This window comes from Chaetodon auriga, chromosome 22 (genome assembly GCF_051107435.1).
Source record: "Chaetodon auriga isolate fChaAug3 chromosome 22, fChaAug3.hap1, whole genome shotgun sequence".
NCBI classification, from domain to species: Eukaryota; Metazoa; Chordata; class Actinopteri; order Chaetodontiformes; family Chaetodontidae; genus Chaetodon; species Chaetodon auriga.
In genome coordinates, this window is record NC_135095.1 from 14,172,687 (window position 1) to 14,195,009 (window position 22,323).

Genomic DNA, 22,323 nt, shown 5'->3' on the forward strand with positions numbered 1-22,323 from the left:
TCCAATGAAAATGTGTACTTCAAGAGTAAATCTCCGGCTGGTGGAGCCTGGCAGTCATTTTCCTGACTGTCTTATTTGTTTACTATAATTATGCTGTCATCTCAAAATGACACTGATGTTGAAATTACACATATCACCTTTAAGTTCAGCAGATCTGAGCTGGTCAAAACAAACCATCTCAGGAAACTAAAATCAATACCACGTTTTTTTATTCAGCCCATTGATTGAGGATAATGCTGTTCATGCCTTGCTGAAGAGCACCTTGACCGCTGTAATTTGGACAGTTGAGAGTAAAATTCATTCAGTTTCCTCCAGCAGATCGTCCTGAGGGATTTTCAACAAACCGGCTTCAAGCCTGCTCCTTAAAGCTCTTCTATACGCTCTCTTACGTGACAGCTGTGTCATATTCTGTGCATTTAACGCCGAGTGCCTCTCAGCCTCTGGATGGGAAAAATATCTACTATCAGCACACCACTGAAAAGCATCAGAAACCAGTTAGCCTGCCTTATCTGCACTCCTCTCTGAGTGTGAGCGTGTGTGTGTGTGTGTGTGTGTGTGTGTGTGGTCAGGAAAGCTATCAGCCTGTCACTGTGTGTATTCTTCTACATGCCCATACATATGTAACGCAATGTGTTCATGTGTAACAGTAGGTCTGAATGTGTGCCGTGCATACTATACTGTAGTCTAGTGGCTTTAAAAGCAAGCTGTTCTCTACGACGCTCGCTGTAATACACTCCTTTGCTCTTAACCTCAAAGTGATACTCTATACGTCTCTTATAGTCCCAGCAAATAGACGATTTATTCCAGTGTGAGTAAGGGTTGTTCAATACTACAGAGCAGAGCTACAACTCAATAAATTCTCCCCTCAAGGAGGCTGTAATGTTCATTTCTGTTGAATTTGTTTAAGAGGGCTGCTGATTAAACTTTATGGTCATTTTGGAGGTTGTAATTTGAGCTGCTGTTGAACTGTGCCATCCTGAGAGGTGTTTCTAATATTTTGTCCATCACACTTACATCAACGGGAGCTCGCCAAATTACTTTTTAATTACAAACACCTCGCGGTAAAATGCACCACAGACTGTATCCTCCAAATGACCGTAAAGTTGAATCAACGTAGAACAGCCTGGAGAAACATTATAACCTTCCTGAAGGTAGAATTTACAGCAGCATTAGACTGTAAAAGTTTCAGCAAGGTGGACCAAGTAAACCGGCAACCGAAAATACGTAAAGTCAGAGCAAATGAGGCTGAAGTGAGGCATGGTTTCACTCACTCAATCAGGGAGAAGATAAGATACAAGCCAGGAGGTCCATTTTTAATAAAATACCTACGATATGGGAACACCTTTAAGAGTCGTTAAACGAGGTTTTGAGCTTTTCAAACTGGCAGAGATTTCTCTTTCAGAAGAACTGATGTGACTCAGAGGTAACGTTAATGCATAAGAAGCACAAAACGGGGCTACGCCAATGCAGTGGCCTGACTGAGATGAAAGAAGAGGCTGCTTTTCTGACACAATGCTAATGTTGATCTGAATGCAGCTTTAATCCTCCTGCAGCATTTAGAGGAAGAGTCGACCGTCTGAGGAGAAAACGTCTAGACTTTAAGGTCTGAAACGCAAATCCGTCCTCACAAACACAGGAGAGCGACAGAGGCGATGCCCAGATGTGTGTGTCGTATTGTGACGATGTGATGGAGCTTTGTGGGCGCAAACGTGAGTTCTGTCACGAGGTGACTGTAACCAGGAATCTCTCATAGACAAGAAATGGGGATTAAAACATACTGTTATCATACTGGCACAAAAGCAGCAAAGTAGGACACTGAGCCAGCGGGTGTGAAACTGATAACCCCGTGATGAAGAGTCTGTCCGTCTCCCTCTTCCTGCTTCTTTTTATCTGTTTGACTATTCCCTCATTCCTTTCTGTTCACGTCCCATCTGGCCAAGAGTGTGATCAAGAGCCCGAGATCTAACATGTCCAGCTGACACTTTGGACAAGACGCAAGGGACGAAGAAAGAAAACCGACCCAAACGCTGAGCCCATGGATTTCAGCCTGTGTGGTCCTTTCACGCTTTTACAAAGTCATCACGTGTTTTTTAAAAAATTCTTTTTAAATACATCAGCAACTCGCAGCATTAGTGACACACAAGCTGAATAATTTCTTTTAAACCTGGATTTAAGGGGATAAATTACTCGAACATATTTTTATTGCAGCAAAATGTCTTGGGGGGCCTTGTCAGGGGCGAGGGAGGTTTACACACTGTAAGAAATGTGCAAAGCAGGAAGTCTTTAAGCCTCAGAATCAAGCCATTGGTTTAGTCCACTTGTTTTAAGTCTGGTTTCAATGGATTTGAAATTCAAGAGTTAATCTTGACTTTAGATAAAAGGCTAAAATTAAACTCTGTCAGGTTGCTTTTGTAAGAAACACAAGACTTAGCTCCATATCTACATGAAAGAGGAAGCAAACACTGTCAGTGTGACATCTAATGAGCAATAGACTAAAAGCACAAACCGAGAGCTACATTATATTATTCACCTCTGTTAATGCAGGAGGAGAGGACAAGGCAATAACACTGAATAGAAATAACAGAAATGACAGTATAAAATGAAGCAATTAAATCAACAATTTGTGAAGTGTACGTACGACAGCGGTTCTTGGAAATTTTTAATATCAAGGTCCCTAAAGGGATTCTCTTCAGATGTATTATTCAGCTTTGTCCAAAGCAACTTGAGAAAATGTGACTGCTCGAAATGATTTAATTTAGAATCGCATGACTGTTGAAGAGATGGCAGCAAAGCATCTGATCAAATCTCCCTCACAGTGTATCACCATGTCGAAAACAGTGAAATTGAATCTGTACTTCTTTTTCTGAAAAGCACCACATTAATATTCCAATGCTGAAAACAAAGACTGTACAAGACTCTGCTGTACATGCTGCAGCCGTCATATGTGAGTTTGTGTGCATGTTAGCCCGAGTTGCACAGTGTGTACTGATGAAATAGCCAGCGGGAGCACTAATACGAAATGAAATGAATGCTAGAAAATTAATTAGGCGCTATAAAATTGAACTCTGGTGCTCCTTGATTATGCACGCTTCAAGCCGAGCGGAGGCCCGCTGGGCACCGCATGTGATCCCCCAACACACATTAGTTAACGTGCCAAAGATAGGGCTCGCGATGAAGGATGAGGCATGATGGGAGAGGAGGCGAGGGAAGGAAACAAGGGAGGGAGGAAGACATCGAAGGCAGGTGAGGTTCTGGGAGCCATTTCGTCTCTTAGTGAGAGGCTAAACTCTTAAAGCTAAGACACGTATCTCACCCCACTGTCAGACATTTTGCTCATGCTTCACCAAACTAACATTTTATGACTCATCACTAAACGAGTAGTTCAGATGGAGCCTTGTGTCACACGTCATCCGCAGACCGAGAAAACAACTGCCTTTAATGATCAAGGTGCGAGAAACGCTGGCGCCGAGCTGCTGCGTCTGATACTATCTTCCCCGTGACAGAAGTGAGAGGACTGAATTACTCCCAAGTCGCTAATGATGCATTTGAATTGCTGCGTGTTGATTTGAGGTTATTCCTGATCAGTGACAAATGATTAATTTATGATGTTTTTTGCTGCACAGGTCTGTTGTGGAGGTAGCAGACAGTGAAGTCGTCTGAGCGTTAAGGCGCACACAACAGGCTTTAGGATGAAGGTAATCTCGTCCACTCCTGATATGATGACACTGATAGATATTTGTTGCGTATTTCCTTATTGCCGCCCCGGTTGCCCAGGAGGCCCCTTCCCTGAAATAATCCTACTGCGGCATTTTTATTAGATTCCACACAAGTATGCGTGAGTCATTTCTGTATCATCATTTCAGCGTTAGATGATGAACCCACCTCGGCTTCAGGCTGCCTGGACACTGAATTTTAACAGTCTGCTGGATTTGGCTTCTCAATCTGGATCAGATACTATATCGTCCATGTTATCGGAGGTCTAAAAGATTAACTGATGTGTTAAACGGTTCAGATGATGAGCAACTGCTGTGTGACCTCAAAATGCGACTGTTCATCCGGCCTCTCACTGCAGTGCAGTAACACAAGAGGGGTTTACCCACTTTCTCAGTCCACTGCAGTACAGAACACAACTGGAAGCTAAGAGTGAAGCCGAACAGTCAAAATCACAAGCAGTTTATATATTTGAAAAAGTTAAGATAACTGAATAATTTGTCAAAAATGAGCTCCCACACACTGCAATGATTCACCACATCAGGGCTCAGCACTGGACCACGCACTGCGTCTGCAGCTGGACGCTCACCGTCGTCGCCAACTAATGAGGATGTGCTCGTCATCTTCACCTGCAGCGGCTCTAAGACACTTTAATGGCCACAGAGGTGGAAGTTTTTTTGTTTTTTTTTTTACAATGGCTGCACATCACCATTGAACAGCACGCGAGTTGTTTGTTTACTTCCTGATTCTTCTCAAAACTACGTTGGCCATCTGGTTGTGTTTTTGAAGGAGGTGGAAGAGGAAGCGATGAGCCCGGAGGTAAGAAAGATCAACAGCCCAGCTGAGGCTGCAGAATGAAATGCTTCAAAACCTCAATTATACAGTTGTGGAGGTTTGCGGGCGCAGTTGCAGGAGACTGCAGAGAACTGTGTGCACACGCAGCACACAGACACAGCATGAGACACGGATTAGCTCTGTTCCTGTTTACATCCACAGCATTAACGTCTCTCGCAGCCGCGCAACAACCACAGTCAAGCCCTCGAACCCAGGACAGGGGCTCATCTGGGTTTCTGTAACCAGGATGTGATGTTCAGATAAACAAACACAAGACAGACGTCCCCTAAACTCCAATCTGCTATGAGAATGACTGACAGAGACGGAGGAGAGCAGACGAAATAAAACAGTGAGAACCAATCTGAGGGAGAATACACAGACAGAGACGTTTACCATTGTGTGTGTGTGTGTGTGTGTGTGTGGGTGCAGGTGTTTAAGTTACTCGTAGGTGGATACTGTGATGTTCAATAATGCATCAGGTGCCCCTGCAACATATTCATTAGTGTGTGTGTGTGTGTGTGTGTGTGTGTGTGTGTGTGTGTGTGTGTGTGTGTGTGTGTGTGTGTGTGTGAGCGCACTCACCTGTGGGCGGATGACTCTCTCAATGTTCTTCAGGGCCGTGTCGGGAGAGGGGGGGGAGCAGTCTGGAGTTGGGCCCGTTGTGCAGTTGCCATGGTTACTGTGCTCCCCCTCACTCACCGTTGCATGGGACAGGTGACCTTGGAGAGAGAGCGACAGAGTGAGAGAGACAGGTAGAGGAAGTGCGATGTCGCGTGTTATGCTGCGATGGCCGCCGCCGTGGGTTCGACCCAGAGCTGTCAGGGATTCATGCTAACGCCCACGAGCCAGCAATTTCTTTCAAGATGGCCACTATGTCCAGTTTGGTGATTACAGTCCTGGCATTTCCAAGTTTCCTGCCCTGATACACTCCACCTTATTTAAGTCAAAACACCAGTGGTTTGTGCAGCATGTTTTGCACCAACTACACTGATTATCACGGCACAGCTTCACTTCAGGTTTCTCCAAACAACTGAAATCGCTCGACACTAATTCTTTTGTTAAAAAAAAGGGCACAAAATGGACGATATCTCCAAAGAGCTTGTGCAGCACAGTACCCAGTTCTGAAGCGTCTGGAGAGCTTTGTACTCCATCCTAATTATCTTCTTGAAACTTTTCCCAGTCGCTTCAGGGAGAAAGTTTAGAATTACTACCGAGCCGCATCAGCCGGCTAACTATATTGACATAAAAATGACTCCTTAGTGCAATTTTGGCTAAAGCGAGAAATGAAAAAGAGGGTTGAGCTCAACACCTACAGCGCTGAACTGAACCCTCTTGAGCTGAGGGTTGAGCTCAACACCTACAGACAATCACAGAGATGTGTCAGCATGAGAGAGACGTGAGGGGAGAGCGTTTTGTAAATTGACAAGCCTCTGCAACAACCACAGCAGGGAAGTATGATGGCTGCCCACTGCAGCTTGATGTCTATCTCAGGTGTGTGTGTGTGTGTGTGTGCGTGCGTGCGTGCGTGCGTGCGTGCGTGCGTGCGTGCGTGCGTGCGTGCGTGCACAGCTGAGTGCAGAACCCAGTGTCAGGGCTAATTTCCCCTGCGTATGATCATTTAGCAGAGGGGAGGGAAAAAACACAAGAAGAAGAGAAGAAGAAGAGAAGGAAGTGCTGAGGAAGCACAAATTAAATTTCAGAGGGAGAAAGCATCTGTCTTAATCAACCGGAGGAGACTCAAAACACAGACCGGCGCACCTTTCCCAAAATACTGTTGTCAGAGAGCATGCACACACACGCACACACACATGCACACACACGCACACGGACACACACAAGTGGCTTTTTGTTAGCTGCCACCTGTCCACATGGATCCTATCAGACAGCGGAATATCATCCAATTACGGCCAGGACCCAGCCAGGACTTTCAACGCGCACACACACACACATACACACACACGCACACACAATGACATCACCATCAGTGACAGCAGAGTCACATCTCTGCTGTGGAGCGACTGTTGCTTAAACATTCACTGCATGAATAATCACATTTCGAATCTCAAACTGGGAATATGAACCGTATTCCTCGTTTTAACTTTCAACGTCCATGAAGGTGCGATTTTTCACAACTCCCACAAATCATCTTCACATATTCAAAAAGAACAAAGACACACAGGGGGAAGAAAAAAAAAAAAGTGTCACTGTTGCTTTAGATAATGACAGCCGTAATGACACAGCTTCCTGTTATTTCATTAGATGGGAGCACCTCCATAATTAATTTGCCAGGATGTTTTGGTTGCTGAGTAGGAGATTTGCATTTTATGAAAACTCCATGAAGACGAAGCGACAAACGACACACAGAGGAAAAGTTAATCGTGGCTCCCCTTTTCCGTCCACTGCCTCTAATATTTGATGAGACTGAATCGGTTTGGTCTTGGCAAACAATTTTTTTGTTCATCTCGGTCTTTTAGTTGAACTCCCTGATTTGTGAGTCCCAATCATGTAGTAGCACAATTTCACTCGGAGAAAAAAAAGTCCTGCATGTTCTTACTGTAGCAGGGCCAGGACACTTCAGGCATGAGTGGAAAAACTGAGAAATACTGCATGTATCCGGGTCTAAAAATGCTTGAGTTAGCCAAAAAATGTGCATGTTTCTATCTGTAAAATGCAAACTCAAGCCAGGTTAGTAAAATCTCCACATTCCCAGAGAAAACATGGAGGACGCTGGCTTTGCTTCGTGGGTCGACAGGGATCAGTTTGTGTCCACAGCTTGTGTCCAAACTCTTTTAATGACCTTTTTGATCATCTGCTTGCTGTTTGTGCATGGTTAGGTCTGAAGGACTAAAGCGATGACTGGAGAATGACAGAAGCGCTCTCACGCCCGTCTTTGCTCGTGTCAATCACCGCACACCCTCGGCTCTTTCCAGGAAACCGACGTTCAAGCTGCTTCGCTCTCTGCTCTGCAGCGTTGGGACGACTTGCTTTGAAGCAGGTGTATTAAGTCAGTTTTATGTTCGATCTGAGCTGTTCTCATGTTACATTTTAGCTTTTGTTTGCCTGCAACTTTGACACAGATCAGCTTTTTGAAGTGTGCATATGTATTTTTGAAATTCCGGTGAAGCAGTATGTTAACCGGAGCTCAATTCAAGACATTTTCTGGGAAATTTGTGCAAGGACATTGGAAGGTATTCTGACTGACTTTGCCATTAAAGTGAATAAATAGAGAAAAACAGCAGCTAGAAGGGCGCACTCTCTTTGCTACAGAAAGCAGTGGGGTTTATTGGAGATGTGATCGTAACCTTGAGGAAACACAAGCAGTAACAATTTTGTAGCCCGAGAGATTAAATCATCTCATTTCTCTTAACCAGCAATTTCATCTGTTTTAATTCTCACAGCTCAATCGCGAAGGCTGTGTGAAGCTCAGAGTGTCTGCTTCTGCTTCGCCATCATCATATATTTATTTTGAGTTTCAACAGCCTGGCTGCAGACACACAATCACACACCCACATCAGTCCTTCAGGGAAAGTGACACAGCTTCACAGCATGCTCTCACATCTATCAACACATGTGTCTCTTAACGTGTGTGTGTGTGCATGCATGTGCAAACACAGACAGAGGTAGTCTCTAGATTTGACTTAAGGGTTGTGCAAGAATACACCGCTGCAGACGCACACACATCATAAAGAGCTGCCTGGAGCTGAATCAATGATTAAATGTGGGCGTAAATAGATAAAATATAAACTTGAAAAAATGAAGGAAAGGGAGAAGAAAGGAAGGATGCAACAGAGGGATATATATAGATAGAGACTGAGCTTTTGTCCTATTGAGTAAATAAGCCTGTCAACGCTGAGGCTTTGATGATGGATGTGAGGTGTGTGTGTGTGTCTGTGTGTGTGTGTGTGTCTGTGACTGTGACTGTGCTTCCCTCAGATCTGCCTTGAGCTCACTCCTGGGAAACACTCTGAGCCCTCCCTGCCAAAGGGAATATGTGTTTGTGTGTGCGTGCGTATGAAAAGGTGCATACACCTAACACATGCGTGAATGTGTAGATGTAATAACTGTGGGGCATTATCACTTGCTGTTTACATCCATGTGCTCAGATGTGTGTGAAGCGGTGAGAAATAACATCTGGGAAAAAGAAAATGAATAAACTCTGAAAGGCTTTCACAGGTTTCAGATATTCTTTGCATGGCGGGCATACATAGAGCCGTTTGTGCGCGCAGCACAGCATGTGACGGCCTGGATTAAAGGCCAGCTGCACGGCTTGTTAATGCAGGCATGCAGCACAGTGTACAGGAGTGTGTCTAAGTGAATGCCTGCTCGCACCAAGCGTTCAAATCAGCCGGCCTCTTCCCACCCGCCTAACAAGACAAAAAACTGTCAGTTTCAGACGTTTTCTTCAGGCTGTCAGTTCTGCCTCTGTGCCACTCTGACAGGTGGCATTTCATATGTATACTGTGTGTGTGTGCAGCTGCCCTCTCATGTTCCTCTCGATGTCAGAGTGGCAAATTGCAGCACATCTCTCAACACAGTGTCTGAAAATGATCGAATACTGCAAAAAGAACCGTAATGTATACAGTGCTTTCTAGAAAAAAAAAATCACAAATCTGCGACGAGACGCTGACAACTTGAAGTCAAGGTTCAGTCCCACAAAGTGATTCTGATTTTCCATGTTTTAAATTAGACATCACACATTCAGTAGTTTGTTTAGTTCACAGACTTCCTTTCAAAGGCTACTCTGTGTTTTTCGACCAACAATGATCCACTCAGTATTGTCCACGAATGCAGAGTCTGATCATTCCTCTGTGCCACAGAGCTCCACTGTTGTCTGAAAACTATTAAAAACACATCAGGGATCCACAGCATCACACTGGCTGACGCGTTCCTTCGTTATCATAAACACAGCGATTGTTGTTTGACGTTAATCTCACATGACCCGCCCCTATGCAGTAAACATTCACTTTAAAACCAGATCCACAGCTGAAAATAATCCCCAAGAAATGCATCGTTTACTCCTGTTTAGGTAGTGTTTTAGGACAATTAATGAGTCAATTATATTTTTTTTAAAGATACATCTTCGGAAGACTAGCACACAGCCGGTTTTGGTCTTTTGGTGGGATTTACTGACAATAAGAGAAACACTGAATAAAAGCAGCTTTATCTTTGAGGAAAACATATTTTAAACTTCTCTTTAATCCTTCGTTAGAAATGTCTGAAAGATGAAAAAACTAAAACTAAAACTTCAAATTAACAAATTCAACTTGAATAAAAATTCAAAACTCAGGTGAAAAAAAAAAAAAAAAAGCGTGTGAGCATGCGCGAACTGGTTCCAAACATCGATTTCTCCTGGCTGTCAAAGAGGAACACACTCTATTGCCTCCCTTTCAACAAGTCAATGGGCCTCGACCCTTTTAATGGCAAAGCCCTGGAGTTACTACTTGCTGCCATTAGCCACTCTGAGCCTAAGTGGGATAAATGGGGCAGAACGCAGAAACATCACAGCTTTATCCACCAGAGAGAAGTGAGGGTGGAAGTTAATACGGGAGGGAGAGTAAAACACAAAAGACTGAGACCCTTGTCATAACTTACAGGGAGCAGCACTGCAGTGTGACCGCTTCATCTGAACTCCTTCACAGATGAAGCGCCGCCGCCTCCTTCTCTAACATAATCCAGATGGCAGCTAATGAAAATTAACATGCTGATTAAGCAATATTTTATATTAACCACCCTGATTAGACTGTGCGCAAGTTCAGAAGCCGGCAGACTATGAAAGACAAACAGCCCCCCCCCATCAGAGGTCTTGACATCCAAAAATGTTCAACAAACGGACGTGAAGGTGTTAAATTAAGCAGCCGACTCTGTAAAAGTATTTCAAACTCCTTCACACTGCTGCCATACATTGAAAATCCAAAACTCCACCTGTGTGTTGACCTATTTTGTCATGAAAAAGTTTGCTGAGATATGCGACGCAATCTGCAGTGTTGCAGAGGACGCACACATGCATGCGCACACACACACACACACACACACACACAGGTTTATGGTTTCATGTTGTACACGTCAGCAGCCGCTTGTTTACCGGCTCAAAACAAGCGTGTGTTTATCTCGGGAGGAGTCTGTCGATAGCAGTTTGGCAACGCTCTGCGCTTTCTGTCTGCTCCATACGTGACTGGAGGCGGCGAGGCTTCGCCCGCGGGTCCCTCCTCACCGCTCCGCCGCCTGTCTTCAAATCTCCAGGATCACATTTCACCTGCATGCTTTTGTGTTGAGGCAATCTGGCTGTCAGAACCGCGATCCTGTGGTTTTAACCTGTTGTGGCAGAACTGAGGATGAGAGCTGATCTGCTGCTGTCCGGCACACAGTCCACAATTACAAACGCTGAGGGATCATGTTGAATTGGTGATGTCCAAGTATTGAGCAATGGACAGAAAATAATAAATATGAAATAAGTGGGTATGAAATAACAAACTTAGGAATGGCTGAATTCCATTTAGCTGCTTCAGCTTCATGATGAAACTAACCACCGTCATGACTTAAAGCGCCACTGAACAGAAACGCTTCGAGCAACAACTACGACTTCTTCCACATGGTCTGCTGCGAAAAAGGCCGACTGATGAGAACAACGGTCAAAAAAAGGAATAAAATGCTTGCTTGTCAGACTAAAGCAGAGTCTTTCCTTGGCTCCTTGAAGGCTAAAGGATTTCCTCATTTGTAACAAATGAAATTCCACTAGAAAGGAATCCATTGAACACAACAAGTATAATCCTAAATTAATGTACACAATGACTGCCTTAGGTCTCACTGAGCAGCAGGATTATGCACATGAGTCTGTACTCGGTGTGCTTTGCATTGTAAAGAAGAGAATCCCATTTATTCACTGTCAGAAGTGACAGTTGTCATGCCAGAGAACATATGGCGCCATGGGATATCATGCATGCGACACTCCCATGTGGTCTTTCATGAATACAGCGGCGACGAAAGTGGGACGCTGCTTCTAACCGGTTTCGGAAAGTCGGAAAGGGAAAGAGTGATAAAAGTAAAATAAAAAGAGAACGAGGCGGAGAGAGATATGGAAGCAGCCAGGACATGAAAAATCAGGGAGCTGTTTGGGGTGGCAGCTTCACTGACAACAGGTCCCTGGTGTTTCTGTAGCGGCGGCGCTGAGTGACACTCACTAGATGGATTTTGATAAAGCCGCCCTGATTGCCTGAAGATTCGCAGAGCGCCGTAGTGTCTCCGTCTCCTCGACTGTGAGACTGCAGCAGCCCAAAGGCGGCAGAAAACTATCTAACAGCACAGGACAGGTGGGTATCAGGCAGGGCTTACACTGCAAAAAATATCTGCGCACATCCCTCATCCCACCTTCGGCTTTCAGCGACAACTTCTGCTCAGATGAGCTTAACATGCAGTTCACTTGTTCAAAGTTTGGCAGGCTAAGCTCACGGAGGGAGCAGCGGCGACGTGGGCTTATTCTAAATAATTGTGGATGGTTGAATAACTTTGTAAATTGTACCTCTAACATCCATCAGCCTTCAGGCAAACTCCTGACAAACTTTAGGAGAAACTGTGGAGGATTCATGACTGCACATGCCCACATCTTTGTTATCTGGATTTGAGTGTTTTTTTTCTTCACCTACTTTAATCCTGTTATCTTTGAGCTGATCACCCTGCCCTCGGTCATCTCATGATAAGCAGCTGATTTCCTTTGCGAGGAACTTAAAGAAATATCTCTCCTGTGCCTTCAGATGAGTGTTTCGTATCTTATCTAACAAAATGACAACTAGCCACGCTGTGAAATGTGTTATTGGTTATGCCTGTGAAGTTGTGTCATGAAAGCAGTGGGACACGCGCTTTATTATTCAGCATGAAAAATGAAGGTAATGTGGTTGTGGGGACAACAAGCGCTCCATCATTTAGCCATTAAAGTCATTAAAGCGCACACCCGACGGAGCAGCGGGGCCCGATACATGAAAGCGATTCTACTGAGACCTGCAGTGCTGCTGGCCAACGCTTCACCACCTTGAAACTAACGGCAGTGTGATAAAAGAAGGCAAATCACACTTTCACTTTGTCCAGAAAATGAATATTTCTTTGGGTTTGTGACATTATAACATATTTAACTGCACTTATCTTTTTCACACAGTTCATGCATACATTTATTTCTTGGCAGTTTCCATTAATTCTGTACTAGTTTCATTCCTTCTGCCGCTCCTGTTACTCACTGCTCTCATTAATAACCCCTCAAACAAATGCTGAGGTATTTCTTAAGGATTAAATTACACACAAAACTAATTTTACTGTCTATCTCACGTCTGCTCTCTTATAATCGTATTCTTGTTACTTTTCTGTGTATTTGCCTGTCATCTCACTTCTATACTGCACATTGTTTAGTTTCATCTCAACCTAGAGAAAAGAAAATGGCATCTAATCATGAAAATGTGATATTAAAACAAGCTGATTTGCACTGGCGAAAGACTGAATGATCTCACCCAAGAGGAAGATTTTTAAGCCTCAATAACAGCCCCGTTGACTTATCAACATGGACACTTTTTTGCAGTGTAATGCAGCAAGGCGCTCTCTGCTCTTCCCCTTTCCCTTTCTTCTCATCTCAATCCCTCTTTCCCCACATTCCTTCATCATCATATCCTTCCTCTCAGAGGCAGATAACGAGAGACTGACTCACACCCATGTCCAATTAGCCTAACATGTGACTGGACTCAAAGCAGGAATCCAGGATTTTCCCTCCTGCTGCGTCACAGACTCACATTCATGTTGACGGCTTAGCCTGAGACGACCCTCCAACTTCCTCGACTGACTGTATAATCCGCCCTCTCTCCATCTCAGACTCTTTCCTCACCTTTTTTTAATGTCTGTGTCTCTGCAACAAGACTGTATCTGCGCCTTCAGAGGCATTTTTAGTCATTTTCAGCGATGACATGGAAATGCATGGAGCTCTCCCTCACCTTGCACGTTGTTTCTATGGTTTGCTTTTTGTTTTTCTGCCTCTGCTGCTCTCCCACATTATGCGCTGATGTCTCCCTCGCTCTCATCTACATCCTCTCTCTCTCTCTGTCTCTCCCATTTGGCCAGGTATCAGCGTTTAGAGAGCTGAGAACAAACAGAACACCCACACTGCTCACTTACGTCAGTGGAGCAATTTTATACCAAAAGACACTTTGACATAAAGCAGCTAACCTCACAGATCTCTCCCTCACTCACACACACACTCTCTCTCACACACACACACACACACACAATCCACTCTGTATATTGACAGTTCAACTCTCCTCTATCCTGCAGCCAATCACAGATGAGATGTAACAGCCAAACGTGGGACGAGACACGCGTGAACACACACACAAAACAAGTCTCTACAGTAGCCTCTCTCAGCTCCTGTTGGGGGGGAGGGGGAGGGGGGGTGCCACTAGCAAGGCAGTTCCCATGGCAACATACAGGTGACTCATCAGCCGGTGATGCAGTTGCCCTGACAACCTGCAGTGTGTAGCATCGCTATGGGAGCTGAGTGAAAGGGAAGAGCGCATTGTGGGTGTCTGCTGTCGTGGGTGTTCAAGTATAACGCCGCACACCGAACAACTGATGAGACTCAGGACACAGAGGGAAGGTCCGAGGCTGCAGGACTAGCTCACACTGAACTGAAAGCAGGTCTGGAGACGGTGCTGATGACAGTGGAAAAGTGTGCTGAAGTTACCTTGTTTGGACTGGACTGACATTCCAGGAAGAGGTGGGTAGCAAAATGTTTGGTTCTGGCTCTCTGTGACTGCATTAAAGCCGCTGTCACACACAGACGGTGCTTTGTATTATAGAGGAATATCATTAAAGCTGCACTGTTGAACACTTTCTATATCAAAATGAATCAAACGCTCATGCGTGATGTGAAAGGTGTTGCTTGTGGTGATGAGCTCACAGCCAACACCACAGGTCCCTCAGCACAGCAGAGAGTTTCAGCATCTTTCAGCTCACTGCTTTAGTTTCACCGTTTCGCATCAAGCAGCTACTCTTGGCAAAACTCACTCATTCAAAAACACAACATAATGGAGTTTGAGAGGTGAATATCGGACGTAAATTCACCAGGTAGAGAGAAACACAACCCCAGATGAACATAAATCTTACTGAATGTTGTTTGTTAATGTGTTCACCATATTGCCTTTACAAGGTGTCACTGTCAAAACCTGGCGTCCACATTACCCACAATGCTACGTGACTGTCACAACTTTTCCTCACTTGCAGTTGTACTACTTCAGACCTGTAAACCGACTTTGTAGTTTGTTTGTTTTTTTCAGATGACGTTCATCTGTCCAGAGGGAACTTAAAATAAGGAACGATAAACAAGCACACTCATAAACAGAAGGTATTTGAACTGTGATTAATACGGGGGAGGGGAAAGATATATGGCATAGACAGGACTGACATCTGATCCATGCATGCAGCATTAAAATCACCCAACCTCACCTAAAGAAATAAATCCCAAACAGAGCAACAGGCATAAATTCAACAATACATATATCCCAAACAATGTTGCTCTCACTCTCACCCACATTTTCCACACCTGATTATTGCTATGAAAGTTGTGTTAATGTCGAACAGGCAATATGCTCGGTGGTTCGAGTCTTCCACTGAAGTCGTGATCATCACAACAGCGGGACGTTCATATGGATTCTTGCTTGTGAACACAGTAAACATGGAAACACTGGAAAGCACCATATGTTTATCTTAAACAAAGGACAGAACACAAAGTGTGAACAAAGAAAGAAATCCAGTAAAAGAACACAGAGTGAAAGTGCTGTTAGCAATGACCATGACCCCAACACTGATTCAATCTAACAGCACGGTTACGTAATAACTAAACACATTCAGGTTTTCAGCTCTTTTGGGCGTCGGTCAGCTGATGCAGTGACGCACCTGTCTGACTACAGTTCAATGACTCACTGTACATTTTTGTACCACAAGCATCTGAGTTGTATCCTTTTAGATTGTTGGTAATATGATCATCGTTCTCATTCTTAGCATTTGTTTCGATGTCTGTGTATTCCTCAGAAGCATTTATCTCATTATGATGGCAACATCCACGTCAGGTCGACCCACCAACCCATTAATAGCTTGTGCTAAAACACAGCACTTCTCTCTTTGGAGCATATCTCAATCTGTTCTACAGGCTAGCTAGCTTAACTGCTTAACCCCATCAAAGGGTGCTAGCTGCCTCCTCACTGTATTAGCACATTAGCTAAAACACCATTCCTCTCAGTTAGCACTCCAGCTAATGAAGATGGAATTTTTTCTTTCCCCAACTTTGATGTAGGCAATGATTTTGTGAGGGAAAAAAAAATACTGTTAAGGTTTAAGCAACCTACCAAAAACTGAAGAAATACATCGATCTGTGATTTGATGAACTTTTAAGAACAGCTGGCACTGATTGTAAAATAAGTGCTTTGCCCTACCATTGCGTGGACACGCGTTGAGCCGGTGGTTGATATCGAGCGAGCAGGGTTTGCGTGTGACGGCTGTGGTCACAGACTCGTACGGGTTGTCCTCGTCCTCTGGCAGGAAAACATCCAGTGATGGAGAGGTGACAAACTCTGCTGAGTGCTTTGAATCCTGGGAGAAGGACAGAGAAAGAGAAACAAACATTAAACACATTATCCAGGAGTGACTCCAGCAGGAACCAGCAGCAGTGCTACAGTCATTGAGCTGAACACAAACACACCACTAATTGCATTATTAATTATGTACTGCAGCCATACTGGCCTATTATCCCTTCCAACAGACCCATAAATGAAACATTATGCTAATTAATAGTGCTTGGATGGCATAGTGAAGAGGCCTTTCACTGTGTTCGGATGCAGCTCCAAACCCAAAGACTCACCCTGGTTTTATGAGCCGCATGTGAAAGACAGACAGCGCAGCAACAAAGCAGCAAAGAGATATTTGATGCGGCTTTCAAAAGTGTGGCTATCCAGGGCCAAAGGCGTGTTTTCGTTCACCTTTGCTTGAGGTGCATCATAAGAATCAAAAGGAAAACAAAACACATCAGCTAAGTAATCTCTCACTTCGGCTCAGGGCTATCATTCAAGTCCAACCACGTCCACACAGGTGGATTACCATGAAAGATTCAGCCCTATCTTCAAAGCAAACACACACAAAAAAGTTTTCTTTCTTCTTTTCTTGTAGAGTACATGTGGGAAACGTCAGGCCTGCAGGCCACAAACAGCCCATGAGGCAACTCATACATACAAAAAAGCAATTACTTTTTTTTTTTTTGGGATAAAGAAAATAAAACAGAAAACTGACATGTTCTTCCGAGTGGTTCCTGAACGCAACACGGAGTGGCTGATATCATTGTACACAAGTTAGTGTTTGAAACACGCTACACTGGATGAGCTGCAAGGACAAATGCACTTTGCAAGTTGACCCTCTTTTTTTTTTGGTTGGAAGCCCAACAAGCAGCTTTCAGAGGACCACATGCTGACAGAGACAGTGTCGTGCACGCAAGTTTTATGGTGAGCGAGCTAATAGCTAAGAAGCTGAAGGAGAATTTGTGAAGGAAAGCCTTTACACTGCTGCCGAGCTGTTACCACCGGACAAAGTCAAATTGTTCCGAGGTGTCAATTTCTCCGGAATAATTCAGAGATGAGGGAAAACCTGACGTGGAAACTCGTGATTTGACCATCATGCTGGACATTAAGTGCCTCTCAGAGCTGAACCTCAAGCTTCTCTCTGCTCTCAAATGTGAAATCATTTGAAGCTAAATTAAACTTCTCATTCTCCTACTGTGCAAGAACAAAAGCCTGCTGTGATATGTGAACATGCTGATGAGTGCGAGCACTCCTTCAGGAGTTTGGTGAGAGGTTTCAGGATATGATAAGAAACAAAAAGGAACTGAACATATTTGCTATGCTGTGTAATGTGGAGCCAGCTCATGTGCCTGACAACACACGACATGAAATCAATCATCTACTGCTGTGAGCAGCTCTTCTCAACGGCCGGTCGCTGTAAAGTCTCGTAGGCCCACCTCTTAAAATCTGATTTTCAATGAGAAGAGAGAAAATTTCCACTTTCAGCAGATGGATGTGAAAACAGGCTTTTAGTGTCACACCTTCACATCCATGATCCCACACAGCTCAAACATTCGGCTGAAGGAACAAGAGGAAAAACGCATTTTGACTGAAGGGAGACTTTAAGGGTAAGTCACAGGCGATCTTATGTTGATTTGCTTGTTGTCAAGCGTCCAAGTGCCTTTAATGAACATCAGATTGTCGCGAAATTGCTGCAATTTTCTGAAAAATTAGGCAGCCATTTTAAGGTTTAAGGTTTTTATGTAATGTGTTGCTAAAAAGCACATATTTCTAAGATATGTTTTATAATGTACACCCTTAAAATGTGAGATAGAATAGTTGCATTTCCATTCATTACCTTCCTAAATCATAACAGAGGTGCTTGTTGTTGTTAATATCTGTCCTTGGACAGTGAAACAGCTTCAAGGTCTCATCACATGCTGTGAATGAATTTCAAAAAGAGAAAAACAACCGCTGAGAAAACAGGGCGCAAAACTGTCCAAAACACAACAGCAGCAGAGCTTAAAGTCGGAACGGCGTCTATTTTGTCTCAGCTGCTGGCTGAGCGAATCCAGTTGGCAGCTGGAATTGTTTTACAATGAGCCGTTTTTGTTTGAAACACGTTTAAAAGGCTTTCAGTCCCAACAAGGAGGTTTCTCAAACGTGACAAAAAAAGGAAAACTGAAACAAAGCACTCTGCTGTTTGTGTTTGTCTTCAGGAAACCAGACACACGAGGGCAGAGCATGAGACTACAGGGTGTAATCAGGTGGTTTAATACGAGTGAATCTGGATGCTTAATCTCTTTCTCTGAGTTTCTCTGCTATGCTCTTAAACTCCAACGAGCCTCCATCCACTCTGCAGCCCTTTGAGCAGTGCCCTGCAGCTGGAGGTAAAGTTCTCCTGCTCAACTTATTCAAAATGGTTTGACGTCGACCTTTTCAAGTTAGAGCGATATTGCAAATGTTCTAGCATCTGATTTTGCTCTTTTATGCTTACATCTGCTGAGTTAAAGCAAAATGTCACCATGTAAACTGCTCGTTAATCAGCGGAGATGATGACCTCCTCTTTGGCTCTGAAGAGGAAACAGGTGTGCTTCTGCTCTGAGTTTCAGTTGAGTCTGAATCTGTTTCTCCAAAAATCTCCACCATCCACCGCTAACCTCAGTTTGATCCTCAACAAACAACTGTGCCGAGCGGTCCACAGAGCAGCCACCACCTGATCCTGCAGATTTGATCTCTACAACCTTTGTGGGATCAGACGCAGCTTCACCGAAAAGTCCATTCGACTGCAGGTCGTCTAATCCGCAGGTCTGACTGCTGCAGCTGCATCCCTGTTATTTCCCCTGGCTTTACCAGTTTACCAGTCTTATGGAGGTTAAATGAAAATGTATGATCTGTTAAATTTTACAGACTCTATCCATTTTCTGATACAGGTGGAAAACCATTCGTCTGACAGCACATCGCCAGGCTGCTAATGGGAACGATGTTGTTGCTTTACTTCTCTTAATTAATGCTGTTGCACTTCTTGTTTGTTAAGCTGATTGTTAGTCTCTCTGAATAGAGTGTCTGCAAACGCCTAAATTGTAATTTGCATACGAAATGAAATACATCAATGATTTTTGCCAACAGGGACTTGCAGCATTTTGAAAGAAACATTTGGAGGTGATTAATTCAGAGTAAGATGAGGAGCGGGAGACGTTTCTCTGGGACCTTTATATAACAGCCTTCTCTTTGGGTATTTCACAAAAATTTCAGATTGCACTTTGTTGCAGCATTGGTGAAAAGGTTGAGCCCCAAAGGGCTCAGAGAGAGAGTTGAGGACCAAAAGGTCCCTTATCTCTGAGGCAGATGTGTACCCAGAAAGAATGAAAAACAAGACTGAGTGATGTGAAGCAAGGGAAAAGGTTACGGGGGCGAGCGCCATTTCAGCCAAAGAGACAAAACAGTTCTTTCCAGCGACGCAGCCTCTGGATATCTGCCTTTTTCCCACAACGCAATGCTCCATCATCATTTCTGGAGCGTCACTTGGCAACCTGCCCCTGGTTGTACCCTCTCTAATGGGATCAGTGGTAAACTTGTCACCATGGCAGTACGCTGTGGGTGTGGCTACGCCTGCTCTCAACCCTCTGACTGCCTTTTCCTCCTTCGCCCTCCCTCGACCTTCTTTTCCTTGTTCAGCGGCCGTTCCTCTTCCTGTCATCATCTGCTACTACATTACCCAGACTGCACCGGGCCATCAATCAGGCACAGAGCACACTCAGAATGGATTAATCATTGTGGTTGACAGAGCAATCAGTCCCTTGATGATTTCTCTCACTTACACCCTCTGCACTCAATCACAGCCTTATTTTACACTGCACTTTTTTAAAAGGCCTATAAACTACAGCGCCCCCCCTCGCCCGACCCCCCACCCCCCCTTTTGATCGCCATCAGCACTCAATTAGACCGCCATTAGGAGTTAATGGACATCCAGTCGGTCTTTTATGCTTTCGCTCCGCAGGTGGCCCCGCCTCAGCTGATGCTGATTGGACGTGACGACCTGGTTAGCGGCAGATTTCACCCCCCCAGAGCTGATGGAAAGGCTCAGAGCGCTCTGATGAAGCCGTTAAGACCTGCTGCTAGTTCAACAGACGGTTCAGAGACATAAAAAGTCTACTCCAAATTATAATCTCATCTGACAGCTCAGATTAAAGTTGCAATGAATCATCTTGACATTCATTCTGAGACTTTGGCATAATTGTGATTGCAGATCATCAAGACTGGTATTCTCATCAAGCCATTATACTGTTTCTCATACAGTGTGTTAACATGCACTTGCTTTCAACACTAACCTGATTTCCCACTATATTTCTCCTGCAGGAGACCATGTACAGATGCAGGAGTACATCTAACTGGGTTTCTAATCAGCCTTAAACAAGTACGCAAGTGCATGATAACTGTGACCATTCCTGTCTAAAAACTACATTTATTTACTTCGGAGGAGGCTCACCTGTAATTAATGAAGAGCAACGTCAGTCAAAGTCATGCTTTTTGTAAAACATATCACATGGATTTTAGTGACACTGAGGGAAAAGCGACAAATCAGACAATTATAAGCGTGCAGAAAGGTGCAGAAACACGCTCCACCAATAACTGCATCGCCCTCTCCTTCCATTTGTCTCTCTTGCCAGTAGCTTTTCTCAACATCACCACTGAATCCTAATGTTTACACAATGTGTACATATCCTTCAAATAATATAGTATCAAGTAATGCATAATTGTGTTTTCATTTATATAAAGCAGGGATGTTAACAGCATGCCATTTTCAACCAGGGATCTGATTCTGACCACCTAACTGTAGTCACTTCATGAAGGAACTCGTTGACCCAGTCCTTGCTGCTCTGATATTTTTAATCAATTCGTCGCCTCGTGGTGAGTCTCCTCTTAGAGTTCATTGTAAGAAGCGGTACGAGGACCAGGGCAAAATGCAGGGAAATTTCCCTTATTTTCAAATGCCAGTGCTGAGCAGGTACGAGATCCGCATGCATGCAGCAATGGAGCCGTGCACTCAAAACAACTCCATCCAAAGTCTGACTGAAACTGAAATCACCACAAATCAGAGTGATTTTAAACTGTTCGAGCTGTGCTCTCACTACAAATCCTGTCCTCTCACTGTACCATCAGCCCTTCGACGCACCGACACCGACACCGACACCGACACCGACACACACACACACACACACACACACGTATCACTAATGCAGTTAAAGTAAGAAAGTAAGTCTTTGAAAATAAGGATAGGGGAGGGAGTGTGTGTGTGTGTGTGTGTGTGTGTGTGTGTGTGTTACAGGCAGGAAACGCAATAGATTGCTTCATGGCACGAAGCTGGAAGAGGGAGCAGTTCTTCAGAACACAGAGATAAAGTGTGCGAGTCACTGGAGGTTAACACAGATTCAAATGGAAACAGAAACAAGCGAAACAATCGTCTTTGCAACAGGAAGTGACAGGGTTAATAGAAAATGCACGTCCTTATGTGAAAGTTAAACATCAGCTCTAATAGTTCTGATGAAAGCGAGACTGAGGCTACCGATCTTCTCAAGCACGGTCTCGTTTGTTTACAGCAATTACCAAGATGTCACGATAAATTAACGATGAAATTCGGAAGTTTTAAAATGCCACAGGTACAACAGCATCATTAATAGAAGCACTGAAGAACGAGATTCCTCTGCAGCGTCTACAGGGAGAAACGAAAAAATGCAAATTAAAGGAGAGAGAGGAAAAGACAAAGACAAAAAAGCAGGAAATTAATAAGAAATGTGCCTGAAATGATCTTTAAAAGGACAGATATGAGGAATCACCCATAAGGTGTAAATTAATTTCTTCTTCTCCCGCCATGAGCTCCATCTATTCTTCCCCACCTTTTATCACTACTTCTACATCATCTTTCATTATCCCTGTTACTCTAAATCTCCAGCTTCCATCCCACCAGCTTAGAGAGAAACAGAAAGAGAGCGGACAAGGTTAAAGCTGGAGTTACAAAGCCCATCGCCAAGGGTAAGGACAGAGAGAGAAAAGGGAAGGAGGAGAAAACACACAGGTAGATCAAAGGACGCCAGGATCCAACTCAACACTTACTTCAGACTGTCAGTGAACTCCGAGGAGACGAGCACGAGACAGAGACAGAGCGGGAAGAGGAAAATGAGTTCGTACTGAGGAAGGGAAGCAG

At 44.2% G+C, this 22,323-nt stretch overlaps 1 protein-coding gene across 4 annotated transcripts in view; it reads right to left on the bottom strand.

Annotated features, from left to right (window-relative positions):
- anks1b (ankyrin repeat and sterile alpha motif domain containing 1B) overlaps positions 1-22,323 on the bottom strand; it is a 202,697-nt gene that overhangs the window by 78,134 nt on the left and 102,240 nt on the right. For 2 of the 4 annotated variants that reach the window (XM_076722031.1, XM_076722030.1), the window contains exons 11-12: positions 16,005-16,161; positions 5,128-5,264 (exon numbers count right to left, since the gene is read on the bottom strand). In XM_076722031.1, coding sequence (XP_076578146.1) covers positions 5,128-5,264; positions 16,005-16,161 — 294 coding nt within the window. Of the gene's footprint in view, positions 1-5,127; positions 5,265-16,004; positions 16,162-22,323 lie in introns of those variants that run through there. The other 2 variants (XM_076722032.1, XM_076722033.1) reach the window with 2 other exon arrangements.